General features: G+C 39.6%; 1 protein-coding gene across 1 annotated transcript in view; it reads left to right on the top strand.

The window, feature by feature from the left end:
* The window catches only part of CLMP (CXADR-like membrane protein), a 96,704-nt gene extending 82,736 nt beyond the window's left edge, over window positions 1-13,968 (top strand). Inside the window, exons 3-7 of the mRNA XM_008569217.1 lie at window positions 6,230-6,431; window positions 7,450-7,617; window positions 8,088-8,210; window positions 12,837-12,978; window positions 13,567-13,968. Coding sequence (XP_008567439.1) covers window positions 6,230-6,431; window positions 7,450-7,617; window positions 8,088-8,210; window positions 12,837-12,978; window positions 13,567-13,867 — 936 coding nt within the window. The 3' untranslated portion in view covers window positions 13,868-13,968. The remainder of the gene's footprint in view (window positions 1-6,229; window positions 6,432-7,449; window positions 7,618-8,087; window positions 8,211-12,836; window positions 12,979-13,566) is intronic.
* The last annotated feature ends 8,116 nt before the right edge of the window (window positions 13,969-22,084 follow it).

The raw sequence follows: 22,084 nt of genomic DNA, 5'->3' as shown, positions 1-22,084 counted from the left end.
GGTCCTTGGCCCGTCGTTAGATATGCTACCTTATTTTAGTTTATTCCCCTTTGTTCAGCGATTGTGTGGGCGCCGGTCTGTATGTGGGATCCGAACCCTCGGACCGGAGCGCCGCCGCGCTTCCCAAGCGGCGCACTATCCAGTGCGCCACCGGGCCGGCCCATGTTTTGTTTTAACACACGTAGACTAGAAAATATCAGCATATACTCGTATTGTACATATACTTTTTCATGAAATTCATATTTCAGTTATATAAATGTATGCTATGCGTGTGCTAGATCATGAAGAAAACTGTATTTCTTTTTTTTTTTTTTTTTTTAAGAAAAATGTATTTCTTAATGTGAGTCTGTTCAAAACAGTTTGAAAGACACTGTTATACTACGCTTCTAGCATCCAAAGCAGCCAGATTCTACTCTAGGTCACACCTACCAAGGCTCTCCAAGGTCAAATGTTCCCTTCAAGGCAAAGGCGTCTCCTAATGCTAGCCCAAATATTAAAATAAGCAAGAAAGAGGGCTGGCTGGTTAGATTAGTTGGTTAGAGAGTGGTGTTGATAACACCAAGGTCAAAGGTTCAGATCCCAGGACTAGCCAGCTGCTAAAAAAATTTTTAAATGATGAAAATAGAAAACAAATTAACAAAAAAGAAATTCTAAAGCCCTCAGACCAAAAATGTCACCAAGCTCCCAAAGCCCATAAAACCCCGAAGTTCCTAAAAATTACCCAGCCTTTACTGTCTTCTAGGTTTAGCATCTCTTCATTCTTCCTGGGAAACACAAACTGACTTCCTCATAGGTAATTATACACCTGGGGAAAATATGGACAAGAAAGAATGTTAACTGAGCACCTATTAAGTATTCCAAGCTTACTTGCCTTATCTCCAGACATCAGCCCTCCACTTTCAGTCTTTGAGTGGAGATAAGCTCTAGAGCTTCCAGTTTTTTCTTGCTTCTAATGCATTTCCTCCTCTCCCCATTGTTCCATCAGTTTGGCATTTCTATGGCAGCTCCTTCCACCTGCCAAGAAAGCTACCCTTCCTATGGAGTACAATAGGATGTTGGACCAACAATGCCCTGCAAACATTTCAAACAAACAAGTTCGACATTGGGGAGAAGGGCTATAATCCTAGCTCTTCGTGGTCTGTGTCTAAAGCAGAAGGCTTTACTTTGAGCGCTAGGAACCCTATGGAATAACTTGTATTTGCAAAATAACATGTTATGTGTATTTTTTTGGGTTAGAGTGCATAGCTTTTACCTGATTGGAAGGAAAACAAAAAGCAGTGAGGTGGGACTATGCAATTACTCAGAAATGGTGCTGGTTACAGCCTGGCATATCAGAGGCTGGTTGCATTTTAAGGGGGTAAGAATAGGATAGAAACTTCTCCCTGGCCCCTAAGAACTCCTCCCTGGGAGGTCCAGCCTCTGTGGGAAAGTGCAGTTATTGATTAGTGATGCCTACCATGAATACAGGAGGGGCCAGAAGAACTACTCCATTCTAGCAGGATTAAACTGCAGCTGCCGCAGTTTTAGATTAAGATAGAAGACACTTAACAAATATGTACTAAAGAATGGTCTTAAATCTAAGTGGTGTATTAGAGACTCACCATCTTAATCTTCTTACTCTTATCTTAAATTTTTCACTGTCTCATGCTTTTTTTTTTAATGCAAGTAGTTAATATTTGTAAAGTGCTCAGAACAGTGCCTAGCACAAAATAATGCCACACATGTGTTGCTAAATAAAGACAAAAATCCTGACTGAATGCACTGCATCATGTTGGTGGATTTTCATTTCTATGTCTAATTTACATTCATAAAGCCACAGTAGTCACTAAGTGGTCATTGGGTGAAGGAACAATGTCCTTTTACATACATTGTCTCTTTTATTTTTTTTATTTTTTATTTTTTCCTTTTTTTTTGTCTTTTTTCGTGACCGGCAACGGATCGCAACCCTCAGTGTCGTGCCCGTACTGGACCGGGACCGGCCACGGGATCGCAACCCTCGGTGTTGCTCTCGCCCCTTGCTCAGCCAGTGAGCGGCCGGTCTGTATGTGGGATCCGAACCCTCGGCGGGAGCGCCACCGCGCTTCCCAAGCGGCGCACTATAGCAGTGCGCCACCGGGCCGGCCCTACATTGTCTCTTTTAAAATTCTTATTATAAGCCCTCCCCCCCACTCCCTCCCTTCATAACATGCAGCTTAGGGCCGGCCTGTGGCTCACTCAGGAGAGTGCAGTGCTGATAACAAGGCCATGGGTTTGGGTCCTATATAGGGATGGCTGATTAGCTTACTGGCTGAGCGTGGTGCTGACAACACCACGCCAAGGGTTAAGATCCCCTTACCAGTCGTTTTTATAAAAAAAACCCAAAAAACATGCAGCTTACCACTACATACACAATTGGTAGGTACCTCCTGATCATCATCTTCATGCTAAGGAACATTCTGAAAAGTACAGTAAATGGGGCCGGCCCGTGGCTCACTCGGGAGAGTGTGGTGCTGATAACACCAAGGCCGCGGGTTCGGATCCTATATAGGGATGGCCGGTAAGCTCACTGGGTGAGCGTGGTGCTGACAACACCAGGTCAAGGGTTAAGATCCCCTTACCGGTCATCTTAAAAAAAAAAAATAAGTACAGTAAATGCGTTATTTCAGTCAAAAGTTCACTCTTTATTTCTAGACAGACATTTTGTCTTGGGTTTCAGTATTCTTTTCAATGGAAGCTGCAAGTTATGGGGAGGAGGGAAGGCTACATGTTGGGGGCCAGGGGGACAAGGGAAGGAAAAGTGATTTATCACCAGAAATCTTGGGTTCCAGTCTCAGCTCTGAAATCCATCTAGAGCAAGGGCCTTCACCTTTTAGAGTCTAAAAGGTCTAGAATCCAAGTTTTCTGGAGAAAAAGTAGACCCTAATTAACCTAATTAGGTCCTAATTTTTCTCATGTATGAGTTTCTGCAGAAATAGAAATTAACTTGTGGATAGCTGATAATGATGCTTATGTTTCTTATCTATAGCAATACAAATTATTCTTGCTCATAGAGATGCAAATGAATTTGTCGAAAGGAGAATATAAATCTCTTTTAGTTCCAATTCTCATCTGAACTGGTTGAAACATCTCACTGGTTCTATCACTGATTACTGAGTGAAGTAAAATCTTCGAAACATGTTTATTTTCCTGTATATGAGAGTCATTACCTTTTTAAAAAAAGTTCTTTTAACACTTATAATACTCAATTCTTTGTATTACTATCATCTCTAACATAGCACCAAGTACACAATATGTTTTCAATAAATGCTTATTGACTTTTGTTTTTTCAGTAAATGCTTATTGAATGAAGAACTGTGGAGTTGCAAAATAGCCTGGCCAAAGATAAGACAACAGATGTGTATAACATCAGATAAACTCAAAGGGTCCCCTGGACAATGCCCAGCATTATAGAAAGGGCACACAGCAACCTATTTGCTCATTTCAAAGTCTCTCACAATTTCTCTTCAAATAAAAATGGTGCAAAGAAATGCTATGGATTGGAACAATAAAAAGAGACTATTCTCAGTCTAAGTATCTATCAGGAAAGGTTTTGTGAGAGGTAACATTGATTTTGGACTTAAAAGAATGGACTGGGTTTCTTTATATGGAGAGATGGAGAAAAGGGAGTTTCTAAGTGGGAAAATGCAGTGAGCAAAGGCACAGGAGCACAAAGAAAGCATGACATATTAAAGAAAGGGAAGCAATGTAATTTGACTGCAGCCGGGTATGTGAAGTGGACTAAACAGAATGACACTGGGAAGGTTTAGAGTTTACTTTGAGGAACCTAGGCTGAGCCTGGTCATCATTCAGAGGTGGCAGGGAGCCATTAAATGTTTTTGAGCTGAAAAAGAGCTAATGTGAGTTTTCCATTAATAAGACTAACTTGTCAGCAGTATGTAAGGTAGATTAGAGAGAACAGAAGGATATAGCAACCAGGCAGCTGGAAATACAAAAATGGAGCTCAAAAATATGCTGGGAATAGAGAAAAGGATATAAGAATTGTCACAATAATGGTGGTGTTTGAAATGAGAGAGCAATGTTGAATGAAGATATTTTAAGTGTATTATCAGTTACAGTATTTAATATTCTTACTCGGTTCTCTCCCATTTCTTCCCTCCACCCACCCCAGACTGTGAGCTCTTCAGTATAGGAACTGTCTTACTCCTGTTTGTTTTCTCAGTGCTGCGTATAGTACCTGACACACAAACTCAATAAATATTTGCTGAAGAAGAAGAATTTGCAGAGAAAGGAGAAAACATTTTTCTGAGAGAGGTGGTAAGGGCAAGAGGGATGATGACACTGAAGAGTTTTGATATAATGGAAAGAACTGATGGACATTTTATTGGGTGGCTTAGAATCTTTTCAGGAAAGCATCTGATGAGCCTACAGAGCATCACATGATTGAGAATGCAGTTAGGGTTTGCGTAAAACAATTTTGAACAGCTGCAGCTAGAAATGTGTTCGGGAGACACCCATATGCTTTCATGCCTTCTTTAGTGCTGTCCTGTGTATCTGAAATGCTCCCTCCAGCCCTCTTCTCCTTGCCTCTTGTCTCTTTAGTTTACTCATCTTTCAAAGCCTAACTCAAATGCCACCAACTTTTCTGGGACACTTTCCCTGATACTATTTCAAGTAAATCATTCCTTTTTCTACGTCTATACTTCTCTCATTGTTAGTCCCACTGGATTATAAGTCACTTGAAGACATGAAGAGGCTTTTACTATTCCGAATAGCTTCCTCCAGACCTGATGGGAAGTAGTCATTCCCATTTATTGTTTGCTGATGTTTAAATGAAATGAGTTTAAGAATATGACTACTGAGTGGCAGGGTGAAAAAGCTGAAGTTAAATGGCTTGAAGTCCTGGTGGACTACTACAGCATGGATTTTGTGGCTAGCAGGAGTGAGGTGATAGACTAAGAGAACCCAGGGAAAGGTTAAAGAACTAGAGGTTATAATGTAGGCACATGAAATTTTAGTAAAAACCAGGGAGATTATTTTCTGTTGAGGAAATCTAAACTTTGGCTTCCCTAACTGGGAAAACAAAGACATCAAGCCCATGTGTATTTTATGGAAGGAAGGGACATAATTTTTTTCCACCTAATTTACTCTTGCTAATCTGTAGTAAAGCCACAAGAGAAAGAAAACGAAACAATGAAGCCCTCAGAATCAGACTTGAATTTTACCCATTGACTTCTACTCTTTCTTAACTTCTCTAATCCCGTCCTCTGGATTCTCAGTTTTCATAAGAACAAAACACTGACTTTTTCAGTTTCACTTTTTCTCTTTCATTTCCAAACTTTCTGAAAAAAAACAGTTAATGAGCAGTTAAATGAATACAGGTGAGAAAAGGAACAGGGAGAGAGGTTAACTGTGGTATGCGAGAACAATTAACTAGATGGTGTTTAAAGACCTGTTTTCAAATCCTGGTTCTGCCACCTGTCTGAGAAATGGGGATAATAACTACCTGAAAAATTTGTGGTGAGAAATAAATTAGACGGCACGTGAAAGCACCTAGCACAAGGAGTGTAGTGTACTTTGAATAGATTGCATGCAAGAGATAGAAAATGCAAAAGATAGAAAAGGGTATACAGGGAAAAGATTAAGTCTCCCTCCCCATTCTCACCCTCTGTTCTCTCAATTCACCTCAGTCAACTACTGATACCATTTATTGTGTACTCTTCCAGATGTTCTATGCTTAACGTATGTAGAGCTGTAAGTTTTTTTTTTTTTTTTTTTTTTTAAAGACGACCGGTAAGAGGATCTTAACCCTTGACTTGGTGTTATCAGCACCACACTCTCCCAAGTGAGCCACGGGCCAGCCCGTGCTGTAAATTTTTTTAAAGGTATCCTTTCCTTGCCTTAGCTGTATGACCTTCAGTATATAACTCAAAATTAAAATTCCTTATCCATAAAATGGAGTAGTTCTGAGCATTTAATGAAATAATTAGCATCTTGTAGTTAAATGTTACCCAAATATAAGTGTTATCATTCTTGGAAGGAGAAGCAAGGCCTAGGCAAATGTATCGTATTTTTAACTTTTACTTAAAACAGATGTCTCTTGGACGCTTAGAATCAGCCCCAGGCTTGACTACTTTGTGCCACGGGGAAGAATTCCCTTTCCTCATCTTCACATCGGCAGGGAGGAAGGCTGAGAGCCACACTGCTTGACCCTGCCTTGGTCTGCCCCACCCTGCCTTGGTCTGCCCCACAGGTGATCACGTACTCCAGTCGTCATGTCTACAATAACTTGACTGAGGAACAGAAAGGCCGAGTGGCCTTTGCTTCCAATTTCCTGGCAGGAGATGCTTCCCTGCAGATTGAGCCTCTGAAGCCCAGTGATGAGGGCCGGTACACCTGCAAGGTGAAGAATTCAGGGCGTTATGTGTGGAGCCATGTCATCTTAAAAGTCTTAGGTAAGATAGGGTGCCAAGGTAATTGCCTACATCTTATTAATAACATCTCTGGGAAGGAGAGCCAGATACATCATGGTAGTACAAAACTTTGTGTTCAGTACTTCGTGTTATACATTCAGAGGTCACCTAGTTCAGTTCCCTGGGAAGAAATGTGTCACGTTCTGTATCTTAGCCATAATAAAAGAGAAAATATAATCACAATTCTTCATTGTAGCCCATTACAAAATTTAATTAAATATTCTCTGATATTAGAGTGGTTTCCTCATATTTAACTTAAATTTCTCAGATATGCATCAAATTCATTTCTGTTTTTTGACAGCGAGAGCTACAAATTTCTATCTAATTATTTCCAAATTAATAAATTTTTATCCCTATTTCAGTATCAGTAAAATTATAACCAACTTTCCTAAAAATTGTAGTAAATAACAGTGTCTCTTCTCTGAGCAGTGATGAGCAAGCCTCTGAGGCAGCCCCTGAAAATTACAGTAGCACCACTGGTAGCAGCTAGAATCGGGGTGGGGTGTGTGTGTGTACAGAATGGAGGTGGGTGCACTTCTGAGGTTAATGTAAAGCATGGCTAGTTGAATTCCCATTCCAAAGTTGATGATAAGGGGCCGGCCCGGTGGCTCACTCGGGAGAGTGCGGTGCTGATAACACCAAGGCCCCGGGTTCGGATCCCATATAGGGATGGCCGGTTCGCTGACTGGCTGGGCATGGTGCTGACAACACCAAGTCAAGGGTTAAGATCCCCTTACCGGTCATCTTTTAAAAAAAAAAAAAAAAAAAAAAAACAAAGTTGATGATAAGGCTGTTTAGCTCAGTTGGTAGAGCATGGTGCTGATAATACCAAGGTCAAGGATTTGGACCCCTATACTGGCCAGCCACCAAAAAAAAAAAAAAAAAAAAAAATTGACCATAAGGGATAGCTGCAGAAATAACTCAATAGGACATAGTTTTTCTATTAAATCTAGTGTTTGAAGGTCTTTGAATCATTTTTTTGTTTGTTTGTTTTGGCCAGTGAGACCATCCAAGCCCAAGTGTGAGTTGGAAGGAGAGCTGACGGAAGGAAGTGACCTGACTTTGCAGTGTGAGTCATCCTCTGGCACAAAGCCCATTGTGTATTACTGGCAGCGAATCCGGGAGAAAGAAGGGGAGGATGAACATCTGCCTCCCAAATCTAGGATTGGTAAGTCATTTTCCTACCAGTCTGTTGAGCCAACAAGATAGTACTCTATCCATGAATTCTAAATCTGGTTTGTCAGCAACTCACTACATGACCTTGAATATACAGCTGAACTTCTCGAATAGCCATTTTTTCATCCATAGACTAGGACAGAAATCTTGTCTTTTCTTTCCTCAAATGGCATGTAAAACTGGTAAGAGAGATTAGGAAGAAATGTACTATATGAATCCTCTATGCCTAATTATCTTGCTTAGTATACCTTAAATCTTCACAATCTTGTGTATTTTTTGAGAATGCACTTCAACTTAAAAGGATGTTCACCTTTCTTTCCACGTTTCAAAAAGGGACTATTCCTATAATTTCATTCATGTCAAACTGTATCTAGAAAACTTAGGTCAGTGGCACAATAAAGTAAACAATAAATATAGATGCTATCACTAAGATTGTTACAGTCATTCTTCCTTCTTGTGCAGACTACAACAACCCTGGACGAGTTCTGCTGCAGAATCTTACCATGTCTTCCTCTGGACTCTATCAGTGCACAGCAGGCAATGAGGCTGGGAAGGAAAGCTGTGTGGTGCGAGTGACTGTACAGTGTAAGTATCCAAAGGAATTTTTTATTTTTGTTTTTTGCATTGTGGTTCAGTGGAATATATTTTAATCATGAGGTAAGGTCAAAGCCTTTATTTCCAGAAGGATATGGCTATCAACAAAATAAACTCAGTGGTTTCAAGGACCATTCAACAATTTTATTTGACTCTATATTTACAAATGTGTGAATTAACAAGCCTCCTAAAGCAATTTACTATGTCCAAGAGGGGATCAAATAAGCACCAGTCTTAAAAAAAAATAAACAAAACTGGGGGCTGGCTGGTTAGCTCAGTTGGTTAGAGTGCAGTGTCATAACACCAAGGTCAAGGGTTCAGATCCCCATACCAGCAGGCCACTAAAAAATAAAAATAAATAAAATAAAAATGTTTGGTAATTTCAAAACATACTTCTAAATTCATGGGTCAAAGAAAAACTTGTAAAAAAACAAACAAAACCACCCAGCTAGTTATATACCATGTACCATTCTAGGAAAGTAGATGAGATTTCTCCTTGCCCCAGAATGTTTGTGAGTGTCCTCATACACACACATACGTATGAATGCATGTATGTGTGTGTGTGTTATAATCAAGAATTAGATTTAAGTTCCAGATGAGAGAGAGCACCAAGGACACTAAGAGCATCAGCCTTGGAGCCAGATAACTGCCTGGATTTCAATCTCAGCTCTACCACTAACTATATAGTACTGTGGGCACTTTACTTCCCTTTCCATATTTTCCAATCTATAACATAGAAAAAAAAAAAGAATACAGAATAATAGAAACTACCTCACAGAGTTGTCGTGAAACGTAAATTAACACATTTACTTACCACTGCTTAGGAAGAGTGCCTGACATAGAGGGTGCTCAGTATTAGCTCAGATGGTGAGAGCGTGGTATTACAACACCAAGGTCAAAGGTTCAGATCCCCATAGTGGCCAGCCGCAAAATAAATAAATAAATAAATAAAATAACATCGGCTATTATTATCATTATTTTCCCTTAATCAGTTTGGTAAACTTTAGACTTTTGAACCGAAGCCCATGTCCTCAAGCCATGACAGCAGTGTTCAAATTGATTTAGTGCAATAAATAGTATGCCAGGCTTATAATGTAGAGATTGAGTCTTGAAAAAAAGATAGGATAAACCAAACTAAAAGACAAAAACTAAGTGTGTATCTATTATCTATTTCTGTGTAACCAATTACTCCAAAACTTAGTGGCTTAAGATGGCCTTTATTATCTGTTAGTTTCTTCAAGTCAGAAATTCAGGAGTGGCTTAGCTGGGAGATCTGGCTCAGTGCATCTCCTCAGGACAGGTGGTAAGCAAGATGTCAACTAGTGCTGCAGTCATTACAAGGCTTGACTGGTGCTGGAGGATCTGCCTCTCTAAGATGGCTCATTCACATGGCTGTTGGCTGGAGGCCTCAGTTCCTCACCATATGGTCCTCTATATAATATAAGTGCTCTTAGCAGCTGGCTTCCCACAAAGTAAGTGATCTGAGATCTAAGAGATCTAAGATCTAAGGGAGGGAGCTGCGATGCTTTTTTATGATGAAGCCTCAGATGTGACATACCATCACATCTGCTGTATTCTATTCATTAGAAGTGACTCATTAAATCCAGACCACACTCAAAGGGAGTAGAATGAAGCTCTACCTCTTCAAGGGAGAAGCAGCAAATAATTTGTGGATTTATTTTTAAAACCATCAAGAGTGCGAAGTCTAATAACTAAGGTTTATAAATATATAATAAAGAATTCTTTTTTTTTAAAGATGACTGGTAAGGGGATCCTAACCCTTGACTTGGTGTTGTCAGCACCACGCTCTCCCAAGTGAGCCAACTGGCCATCCCTATATAGGAATCCGAACCCGTGGCCTTGGTGTTATCAGCACCACACTCTCCCAAGTGAGCCGTGGGCTGGCCCTTATAATAAAGAATTCTTTCAAATCAGTGAGAAAATAACTAAACCAAAGTGGGCACAGAATGTTATTGAAGTATAATTTTAAAAAGGTAAAATCTTGACTCTGACAAATAAATATTTTATTTAACTCATTACTTAATAAGGGAGCTAGTTAAAACTGGTCCTAAGAGCATTTAAGAAGTTAGGTATCCAGAGACAATTTAACATAAAGATGTTAAGATTGCTGGGTTAGACATTAAACTGGTTAATGTCCTATAGAATCACAGACTGTAATTTCTGGGTCATCTGTTTAACTGGAACAGCAATTATTTCCATCTCTACTGGACAGAGGTTTAGAAGTTGCCCCTACAGAATTGTAAATTGCCAAGCACTGTACTTTTTTTTGGACTGTTTTCAAGTTTCAGATTTTTCTAATGACTTTGACAGTTGATAGAAGAAATACAAATGGTCAATAAACATAAATAAGAGGAACAAAAAGGCCCAACCTTTTATTTTAAGCTGTCAGATTAGTACAGATCAAAAATGTAGTACCAATTATTGGAAAGGTTTTGAAGAAACAGGCGCTTTTATATTTTTGACTAGAGTATAAATTGGTGGCACAATTTAGCTTCATCTATAGATTTTGGGGGGTAGATTTATTGAAGTAAAACACACAGAGAAGAGTGCATAAATCTTAAGTGTACAACTCAATAGATTTTCAAAGTGAATATACCTGTGTAACTAGCATCATGATTAAGAAGCTGCCACTACTTCTCACCACTCCTCCATATCCAGATCGATCCCTAACTTTACGGATTACTTTTCCCTGGAATCACTCCATTTGTGTTTGGCTTCTTTCACTCCACACTATGTCTTTGAGATTCATCACTGTTGTTGCCTGTAGCTATAATATGTTCATTCTCACTGTTTTACAGTATTTCATTGTATGAGCATACCACAATTAGTGATCCATTTTGCTTTAGACGGAAAAGTGCATTCCATTTTATCCAGCAATATTTCTGTGAATTTATCCTTTAGAGACATTCCAAAAGTGTGCAAATATATATGGAAAATAATAAATTATTTTCAGTTGTGAACTGAAAGCAACCTAAATTTCTATTAATAGACAGTCCATCTAGATTAGGTGATCTTGGGGGTGGAACACTGGGGAAACAGCATTCCCTAATTGAAATTGCTCAGGTAAAATAAACTCCAGTCCTTTGAGACCTTAAAGATATTCAAAGCCCAATTTCTTTAAAAAATGAATTTTTATATTACAAGGTCATTTAGTTTTTATAAAGATAGTAGAACAAGAATAAACAGCAAATTCTGTTGACTGTAACTCCAAAATACAAGCAATATCTATCTACCTGTTTCTATGTACATTACTTCTACCCTAGTCTAATTCACCATCATCTCTAGTTTGCACTATTGTAAGCCTCCTGACTGGTATTCCTGCTTCCTTTCCTACCTCTCCACAATCCATTTTCCCAAGAGCAGCCATTCTCAAATGTAATTTGGGTCATGTTAGTTTTACATTGCTCTTACAATAAAATCCTTGCCCAGCTTATAGGGCCCTGTGTTAGCTGGTCCCTTCCTGCCTCTATGACTTCATCTCCCCACACTGTCCCTTGCTCAGTATGCTCCAGATTCACTCACATTCATCACACTTGCTACTTCTTCTGCTTGGAATTCTCTATTCCTAGACATCACAAGATAGTCTTTTATTTTTTTTAATTTTTTTTTTGTCTTTTTTCCGTGTCCGGCAACGGATCGCAACCCTCAGTGTCACCCCCGTACCGGACCGGGACCGGAAACGGGATCGCAACCCTCGGTGTTGCTCCCGCGCCTCGCTCAGCCAGTGAGCGGGAACCGGTCTGTATGTGGGATCCGAACCCTCGGGTGGGAGCGCCGCCGCGCTTACCAAGTGGCGCACTATCCAGTGCGCCACCGGGCCGGCCCCACAAGATAGTCTTTTATATCTCAACTCAAACATCACCTCCTCAGAGTCCTGACTATCCAAACTTAAGTGGGTACCCATTCCCCACCTAAAATATCACTCAAACACTTTTGCCTTCACAGAATTTATCCATTACCTGAAACTATCTTTAGTTGTTTACCATGTGCTTTCTTCCTTATGGAACGTAAACTCAACAAAAGCAGAAACCTTGCCTGTCTTCACCAGTGCCTAGATCTGTGCCTGGCTCAGGGTAGGCACTTAATAAATATTTGGTGTATGAATGAAAAAGTGTGTGTTACTAATGTGTAAATCACATTTACCTTGACTTCTGAATTTCTAGGATCCATTGGCTAATACAACACAGAGTCTACTAACATTGTAGGTTATATTGCTTTTTATTTTACTTGTGGGAGAAGAGAGAAGTTAGCAAGGAAGTTGGCAGAGCCAGAGGACCATCCAAACGTCATCCTATTAGGGTCCTATCAAATCTTTGAACATGATACAGTAACTCTCCCAGCTCCATTTTTAGCATCTAAACCAATCAAGACATTTACTAAAATCTGGGCCAACTGCTGGTGGTCTGTGATTCACTAACTACAATTACAAAACTATCAAGAGAGATAGTCATGCAACAAGAAAAGGTAATGGGGTACTACTGAGGAAGACAGATATAAAGACCTAAAAATATTCATTCTGTCCATGGCTCATGTTGAGTTCATGTATTTCCTAGCTTATGTTTGGTTTTATTTGTGCTTTTGCTTCTGAGAAAATAGATGTACAAAGCATCGGCATGGTTGCAGGAGCAGTAACAGGCGTAGTGGCTGGAGCCCTGCTGATTTTCCTCTTGGTGTGGCTGCTAATCCGAAGGAAAGACAAAGAAAGATATGAGGAAGAAGAGAGACCTAATGAAATTCGGTAAACCTCCTCAGATCTCCACTTCTATTGGGCTTCTTCTAGGGCCAGCTCCATAATGCTCAGTCAGTGTAAATATCCCCAGTTTCCTCTAATCATGAATCTATTAAAAGGATTATTCTGGTAGGTAGGAAGTTCCAGCCTAAAGACAGAAGGTCTGGTTTATCTTGACTTTATTATGAAAGTAACTCTCCTCAGAGACTTAGAAGTTCAACTTTACATTACTTCTGATTAACTTCCATTTATAAAGTGCATACAACAAAGAACAGGTATAGCCAATGAGCCATGAAAGGGCTTATGTAAACAAACCCTAAACTGGAGTGCTGTTTAGACCATTTCAGTGGTGAGATCATACTCTCCCCAGTGTAATAGGGTTGACCTCTGGGCTAACAAAATATTTGCCTAAGCCAAGCATTGAGTCTTAAGAAATGAGAAGTGCCCATTTCCCTAAATGGCTGCTTTCCAATGGTACTATTTGACGTATATGGCTTGATGAATTCATTGGGAAACCTCAGAAAGAGGCAACCATAGTGGAAACTATCATAGTCCTACCAGTATTAAAGTTTTCTTTGCTGTTTTTTTTCTCTTCAGAGAAGATGCTGAAGCACCAAAAGCCCGCCTTGTGAAACCTAGCTCCTCTTCCTCAGGCTCTCGGAGCTCACACTCTGGTTCTGCCTCTACTCGCTCCACGGCAAATAGTGCCTCCCGCAGCCAGCGGACACTGTCAACCGAAGCAGCACCCCAGCCAGGACTGTCCACCCAGGCATACAGCCTAGTGGGGGCAGAGGTGAGAAGTTCTGAGCCAAAGAAAGTCCACCATGCCACTCTGACCAAAGCAGAAACAACACCCAGCATGATCCCCAGCCACAGCAGAGCCTTCCAAGCTTTCTGAACTAGAATGGACTTGACTCCAATGCTTTCCCAGGAGTTGGGGTCTTAGGACTCTTCTAGTCACTGGAGCTCAGACACCAGCCACACAACCCCCTCCAACCAGATTTAAGTAGCAGTCAGCATTGCATGGAACAGATACAGATGAGCACTTTCCTTATATGACACCAAACAAGCAAAAGGATGTACACTGATCATCTCCAAAAAGGCATCTCGCAGTACCTTTAGACCAGAGTGGGGAAAGCAGGGATGTTTTGTATCAATGCTTTGGATTCACCGTTGTCAGGAAGAAATGGGATGTTGTTTGTAAATTTTCTATGCATTTCTGCAAACCTACTGGATTATTGTGATTATTCATATAGTCAAGCAGAACCCACAGCCTTATATTAACACCTATATGCACCAAGTACTGGGCTAATTGCTTCTAAGAAACTCCTAGAAAGGAAACATGTCTCTTCTATTGTGATTTGACTTCATTTGTCATAAGGTTTGGATAATAATTTCAAGGGGATTTCAAATAGTGGGAGATGGAGAAGAATGACTGCGTTTCTACCACTCTGTCTACTACTAATCTTCCTACTTATATTAAACCCTAAAATAAGAACTAAAAAAAGGAGTCCAAAATGTGTGACAAGCAGGCTGTGAAAAGCTTTCCATCTTAATGATATTCAGAGGATTGCTTACAAACAGAAATATATACTGGAGTACTGGCCGGCCACCAAAAAAAACCGTATATACTGCAGCAATTGTGGATTTTCCCTCAAATCAGATGCCTCTAAGGACTTCCCTGCTGGATATCTGTGAAGGAAGAAAACACTCACTACATGTCCATTTAACAATGTCCTTGCAAATATGTCTTAGAGAAAGAGATCTTCCAAAGACACTAAAAGATCACCTGTCATACTATTATAGTCTCTTCTTTCTGAGAATATGTGAAACCAGAATTTCAAGATTTACTAGATTAGAAAGGAAGATTAGATCAGTTTTCTCTTCATATGTAAGGGGGCCATATAAGGAAGTTTAGTATTGGACCAAACTTGGAGCTTCTTTCATTGCTTTCATTTTAGAAGGATGTAAATCTGGGACTTTTGATGATTCTAGGCTTTATGTTATTGAAAAGATCAGGGGATACCAATATTTCCTAGAGGTATTACAAGTATGTGCCATAATTATTCCCTCCCAAAAGGGTGAAACAGAAAGAAATTCAGTATTTTCCCAGCCTCAGCCTCCAAGGAAGTCTAGGTCTGGGCTGGAAGGAAAAGGAACTAGCATTCGGGAAGAGATGGTGAGAATAATTACTGGGTGGCAGAGAGGGCTGGGCTAGAGCCTGTAACATTTTAGTTGTCAGCATCTTGGAAAGAATTAGCAGAAAGGATTCACCAGGATAACTACTGGAAGAACTGATACATGGGAGAAGAGGGATGTCTGAGAAATAAAAAGAAAGCAGCAGGCTCCAATAACTTGCCTTTTTAATAGTTTTGACTACTATGATTATTATGGCATGAATGCTAAACCTGACATAGCCCTTCAAGTATCCTAGCACAAATGTCAACTGATCACTATTGGAAGAGCAGAATATTTATTATGAAAAGGAAAGCAGGCTAGAGGAAAGAAAAAGTAATGCTGAATATAGTGATGAAAGCATTGTTTCTAAAATGGGAATCAGATGCTTAAAGGGAAAAGGCTGACCAGGGATTCTGCCCCATGTCTCTGGTTTTTCAATCCTACATTTAATTCTCAAAATAGTGTTCTCATATAGTGCAAACACATTTCTTTTTAAAGTCCCTTGGAGTTTATCCTTGGGTAAAAGCTTTAAACTGAGCTATGTCTTCCTCTAAAAAAGGTGAAAAATGAGAGACATTGAGGAAGTAACATAAAGCGTGTCTGCAATTAATTTAAGAAGAATGACATATTTGGAATGCTTCTTATACCAATACTGTCTCACTGTAAGATATAAAACCCCTTCCTCTGACTACATTTTTATTCTTCAGACAGTGTGTATCCAGGCAACGTTATCACTTCTGCTATGTAATTCTGAGAATTCTCATTCCTAGAATACCTGAGCCCAACAAGTACATTATGGGGGCTGCAGCCATATATCACTAGCAATTTGCTCTTATCATTATTTATTACCTTTGAACCTAAGGTTGCCTGCCTATGCCTTTGAAAGCAGGAATCAGTTTCCTTTGCATGAAAAGAAGGGTTAGATTATTTAAACATTAGTTATCAGAAGACTAAAATACCAGTTAAATATCTAAATTATTCTGGAAACCTATTTACAAAAGAAATCTACAAAAATGCACAAAACAGATTATGCTAAGAGCTAAGAAGTAATTGAAGATTCTGAGAGATAAGGTGCTGAAGTCTTGGTAATGATAGTGCCAATTCTCTTTGAGTCAGACATTTGGGTCCAGATATGACAGGTTCTGGGCTTAAGATAAAGTTAAAGGCACTACTCATTCCAAACCATATTCCCTTGACTTTGCAAGTCAAATAAATTTGATTTTTAATATGAAACAAACAAAAGGATAAAATAACTAAATGGTAGAAGAGAAAATGTTTGTAGGAAGAAGATGCAGATGAAATGATATGGATGTTTAGAAAGTAACCATTTCAATAAAATATATAAGCCAAACTTAAATTTGTAAAATAACGAAGTTGATGCCTTTGTCGTTACACTATATAAAAACATTTTCAGAACTGCTATTGCAAAAAGACATATACAATTTTGTTTCATTCTGGTGTTAAGCTGCTTATATTTCAATTTTAACTTCCAAGTTGCCTTGCAATTGGGACTGTGTTTGAGCATCACAAAAACCAAATATTTAATATAGATGCATCTGTATCTCAACTGAAAAATAAGTAAGTAAAGGTGATACTGTAGGAGAGGCTGAAGCTCACAAAACCTGCAGTGGAAATTTGTTTATCAGCTTTTTGCCAATAGAACAGAAGTACTCAGACTGAATATGATGTATTATTTATAGATTTCAGTCACATGTATACCAACTACTTTTTTCTCTCACTTGGCAATATGTTAAGTATAAGTAATATACCAAGAGATGACAGAATTGCTCTCCTTAAAGACTTTACCAAAGTTAACAAATAATAATTACCAAACAAGTATTCTGTGCCAAGGTGAAGTGCCAACAAAGAAGCATACAAAAGGGGTTCAAATAAATCTGGAAAAAACTTCACAGAGGTCCATCATAATATAATAGCAATTATCACTTAATGAACCATTATCATGTACCAGGCACTCTAAAGTACATTATATATTTTGTCTCAATTTCATACTCACACCAACCCTATATGGACATATTTATACTCTTATTATACAAATTAAAAAACTAAGACTCAGAGAGGTTAAGTCAGTAGCACAGCCAGGATGTTGTTATGTTCTATCAGAACTGTCAGATCTCGATTAATCGCCATTCTCATTCCTGAAATTCTCAAACCTACATGCTACACTATGGATTTTCCCTTCTCTTTGCTTTCTTCCTTGCTCTAAAGCTTTTCACCATACCTGAGACACACTTAGTTCATTCACAGTTAAATAAGTCCAAATCGTTTACAGTTTTCTGAAAATTTGGATATAATTTCCAACTTCATATCTGCCTGTGATGTTTTTATATGGTAAAGTAATGATGGGGTTAAATCTTGTAACACATATAATTTTTGTTGAATGTTAAGCACAAAGTATCTTGAACACACCAACGATAAGAAATTTAGTTTGTCAGGTCTTTTGAGAGGCAACCAGATAAACTGCATTGAGACTACAAAATAATAGGTACAGTTGATTCTGCAAAGATAAGGGCATATCAACTTATTAAAAATGTTTATAGAGGTCAAACACTTCAGAGACCCCATATTTATTAGTAATTGTGTTTATAATTATTTGGAGCTTTTTTTCGTTTTTTACAATCTTGTTTTTGTTACTACTTCTGGATGAAAAAGTTATGAAAAAGGAAAATTCAATCAGTTTTGCTACTTATAAGCATCTCTCATAAAGATTTCAATTAATAAAAAATAAAGAGCATAACCAATAAGGAGCACAATTTATACAGCAACTCCTCTCCACAGTGCAGAGGCTAACCAAGATGATTTTTTAAAAGGAGTTTAAAATTAACAAAAAGGTAAGCAATCTAGCCTAAAAGTAGAAGCTGCGGAATAAAGTAGATCTGATTTTGAAAACTTCAGGTTCAGCTAGGAATCCTAAACAAAGTATTTGATCTATCTGAGCCTCAATTTCCTTATAATTTATAGCTGGCTGCAGTTAGAAAGTCTAAATATTAATAACAGCTTAACTCATTCTGGTTTCAAATTTCCCTGATGAAATGCAGTAAATACACTCAAGTCTTTGGGCAATGAGGGCATACAATGCATCTTTTAGTCATGTCACTAGGTCCAAGAAGGGTTGTTTTTAATATCAGAGGTTTCGAAGCAAGGAACTATAAGCTCAACATTCTTGTATGCTTAATAATTTATTTATTTATTTATTTATTTTTTATTTTATTTTATTTTATTTTTTTTGTCTTTTTGTCTTTTTTCCGTGTCCAGCAACGGATCGCAACCCTCAGTGTTGCCCCCGTACCGGACCGGGGACCGGCAACGGGATTGCAACCCTCGGCGTTGCTCCCGCGCCTCACTCAGCCAGTGAGTGGGAACCGGTCTGTATGTGGGATCCGAACCCTCGGGCGGGAGCGCCGCCGCGCTTCCCAAGCGGCGCACTATCCAGTGCGCCACCGGGCTGGCCCCTTAATAATTTTTTTAAATGCATATTTAGTAACACTGCACCACATAATTCTAATACATACTACCCAATTAATTATTTTATTCTTTTGGAAGCTGTGGGATCTGAAACCTTGACTTTGGTGTTATAACACCATGCTCTAACCAACTGAGCTAACTGGCCAGCCCAAATTATCCAACTAAATTCTAAACCATAACCTTTTTTTTAAAGAGAAAGAACTCAAAGGGCTGTCTACCCCAGGTTTATAAACTTGTTATTTGCATTTTTCTTTTCTTTTTTTTTCTTTTCTTTTCTTTTCTTTTCTTAATGAATTATGGCAACTCAATCTGTTTAGAAGTTTTTTCTTTTTTTTTGTCTTTTTTCGTGTCCGGCAATGGATCGCAACCCTCAGTGTCGCGCCCATACCGGACCGGGACCGGCAACGGGACCGCAACCCTTGGTGCTGTGCCCGCACCTCGCTCAACCAGTGAGCGGGAACCGGTCTGTATGTGGGATCCGAACCCTCGGCGGGAGCGCCGCCACGCTCCCAAGAGGCGCACTGCAGCAGTGCGCCACCGGGCCGGCCCAGAAGTTTTTTCAATTAACAGTACCCCAATACTCTTATCTCAATAATTACCAGTAATTATACAGCAAAGCAATGACTCTATAAAATCTTAGTTTGTTCCTTCTTCCCCTTCTCCCAACTTCTTGGGGAAGAAGTTGGTGACTCTATGTAGTAACTATCTCCAAAATGACTTGTTTCTTCTGAATTCAAATTCTATCTGCACCCACACCATAAACTGAGCATGCTAGTCTGTTTTTCTTAACCTTTTCATTATTAGACTAGCTTTGAGTGTTAAGGGAGAAGACAGAAGTTGTTAATGTGTTATAGGTCTTGCATGTCTGTGAGAATTTGATAAAAGACTTTGGACCCTCTGATACTTACAGACTTAAGAATCCTAGGGAATAAGGGAAATAACTGCAAGGACAGGCAAAGCATTAGACATTTTACATGTTATTTTATTTAATTCTCACAACCATGAAGGCAATGTTTTACAGAAAGGGAAACTGAAGAAATTATCTATACTTCACAATGCTTGTAAATGGCTTGAATTCTAATTCAGTTCTGACTCCAAACTCCTTGGTCCTTCCACTCTCCCATGGTGTTTACAATAAATAGACATATAAAATAAGAATGGATACTAATACTGACAAGGAACTCCCGAGGCAGATCAGTCTGATAGAGTTAAGGATTATGAGAGACTTTTAGAAGTCGCACAATCTAATCTTCATTTTATTATGAATTCACCTTTACACCAATGTTGGTGTTTTATTTTTTTGGTGGCTGGCCACTATGCGAATCTGAACCCTCTGACCTTGGTGGTGTAACACCATGCTCTAACCAACTGAACCACCCAGCTAGCCCAATGTTGGTGTTTTAGACAGAAGAAAGCAGATGTTTTGAGGACAGACACTGTAGCCAGACAGAATTTGAAATCCAGGTTCCACAATCTGACTTTGCGGTTTGGCTTAATCATTTAATCTCTCGTGCCGTTTCCTCATCTACAAAATCGGGATGGAAACAGCTGCTAAATCTTAGATTTGCAGTGAGAATTAAATGAGGTAATGTATGCAAAGCACTTAGAACAGTGCTTGGCAAGTGATAGGCATGCAAAAATGTTAACCTTGATCCTATACCCCAATCAGAAGCCCTAGACTCAAGACTCCTCCACTGTAGTCCCGTGCACCCAAACTTTAATTTTATATCTTGAATAAACATGCTGTCTAAAACCTTGTGCATTTAAAGAAGTGGAGACAGAGCATTCACTATATTCTGAGCTTTAAATATATAAACTCTGAATCATTCCATTTAATAAGAACATAGTTGAACTCCTAGAACACATTTTTAGTGGCCAGAAACACAAGATCATTTGTTCTGCTTCTTTAATCACTGCTATTGGATGGGATACCCCAGACCAGTGGATTTGGGCCCCAGTTCTATTTTCCGCTAGTTCAATGACTAAAACGTTGTGTATAGTTCACAGGTTAATTCCAAAAATGCAAAATGCAGAGTGTGGTTAAGAACTTGCACTTGTTAAACTGGGACTTAAAGCTCTTCAGTGAAAAGGAAGTTTGCATATACCAAAGGAACTGAAAGGAGCAGCCAACAGTACACATCTTCCTCTTCCTGAAGTTGGAGTTAAGTGTGCTCCTAGAAAGGAAATAATACTACAGTGTAACTAATAAAAAAGACCAAAGAATCTAGAATCAAAAGGATTAGGTTTGACTCTAGCTCAGCCAGCTGTTTATGTTCCCACAAATATCTCTGGGCCTCATTATTTTCCTAATACAAGGATGAATAATAACGTTAAGGTCACTCGTTTGGGTCCCTTTATCGGCTTGCCGCCAAAAAAAATATAAAGAGGGTGAATAATATACACCTCAGAGAACTGCTGTTTTGGTAATTAATGGGAAAAAAATGAAAACACTTTGTATGTCATAAAAGCATTGTATAAAATTAACTTCTTGGGAGATGGGGAGAAGCCAAGTATATATACCTCCAGGGACTCCAAGCCAACATTCCCACCCAAAAGGCAAATATGAAAAGAAAATTCTTCCTTCATATGTTTGAGTCTGTCTCCAGGCTTTACTGGCTTTGACAAGGACAAGGTGTCCTTATTCTTCTGACAGCCTTCTTCGCACTGTCTGGAGACCTTCTAATTCCAGCCCCGCCTCTAAAAGTTCTCTTAATGTAACCTTAAAAAATCTTTTCACCCATCTGTACCTACTTATTTACTAGATAGGAATAAAAACTGCCCTGCCTGTTTGAATGAAAGGACACAGAGAAAGCCTGCCAGGTAATGAGACAGGCTCGTAGAATGACAAGGGCCAAATGCCTGCCGCCATACCCCACAACTTAAAATTCTAGGCACCACCGAGGGCACTAGCTCAACCTTCGCACAGCCTGTCGCTTAATTTTTCACAGAAGTCACGCAGGATAAATACTACCTCAAGCCACTGGAAATAAATCTCAGAAAGTCTAAATCAAGGACACAGGGCTGCCGAAACCTAGGATTCCTAACGCACAGGAAAAAGTCGTTACCTTTTCACTGTTTCTATTACAAATCACATAAGTGTGGGGCCTGGGCAGTGGGCGCGGGGCTGAGCCAAGAAGTCGAATCCGTTCTCGGCGGGAGGTGAGAAGGGGAACAGGGCTCTGGGCTCCGAGAACCGGGTTTGACTATTTCGCCGAGGGTCCAGACACAGGATCGTGTCCTGGGGTGCGTTGAGAGGCTGGACCCTTCAGACCTGTGCGTCGGGGGCTGCCGGCCAACTACTGCCATAGCAAAAAGAGAGTGCTGGGGGCCTTCCGGGCTAACCTGTCCCACCCCGCGCAGAAGCGGAGGTCAGACCCTTCCAATCCCACATCTAGGTGCCCCTGAGCAAGATACCGTAGCAGCGCCCTGAAGCCAAAAACTTCGCCTCAGCCCC

This window comes from Galeopterus variegatus, unplaced genomic scaffold, assembly GCF_000696425.1.
Source record: "Galeopterus variegatus unplaced genomic scaffold, G_variegatus-3.0.2 Scaffold478, whole genome shotgun sequence".
Taxonomy (NCBI): domain Eukaryota; kingdom Metazoa; phylum Chordata; class Mammalia; order Dermoptera; family Cynocephalidae; genus Galeopterus; species Galeopterus variegatus.
This window is presented reverse-complemented; position numbering and strand designations above follow the sequence as displayed.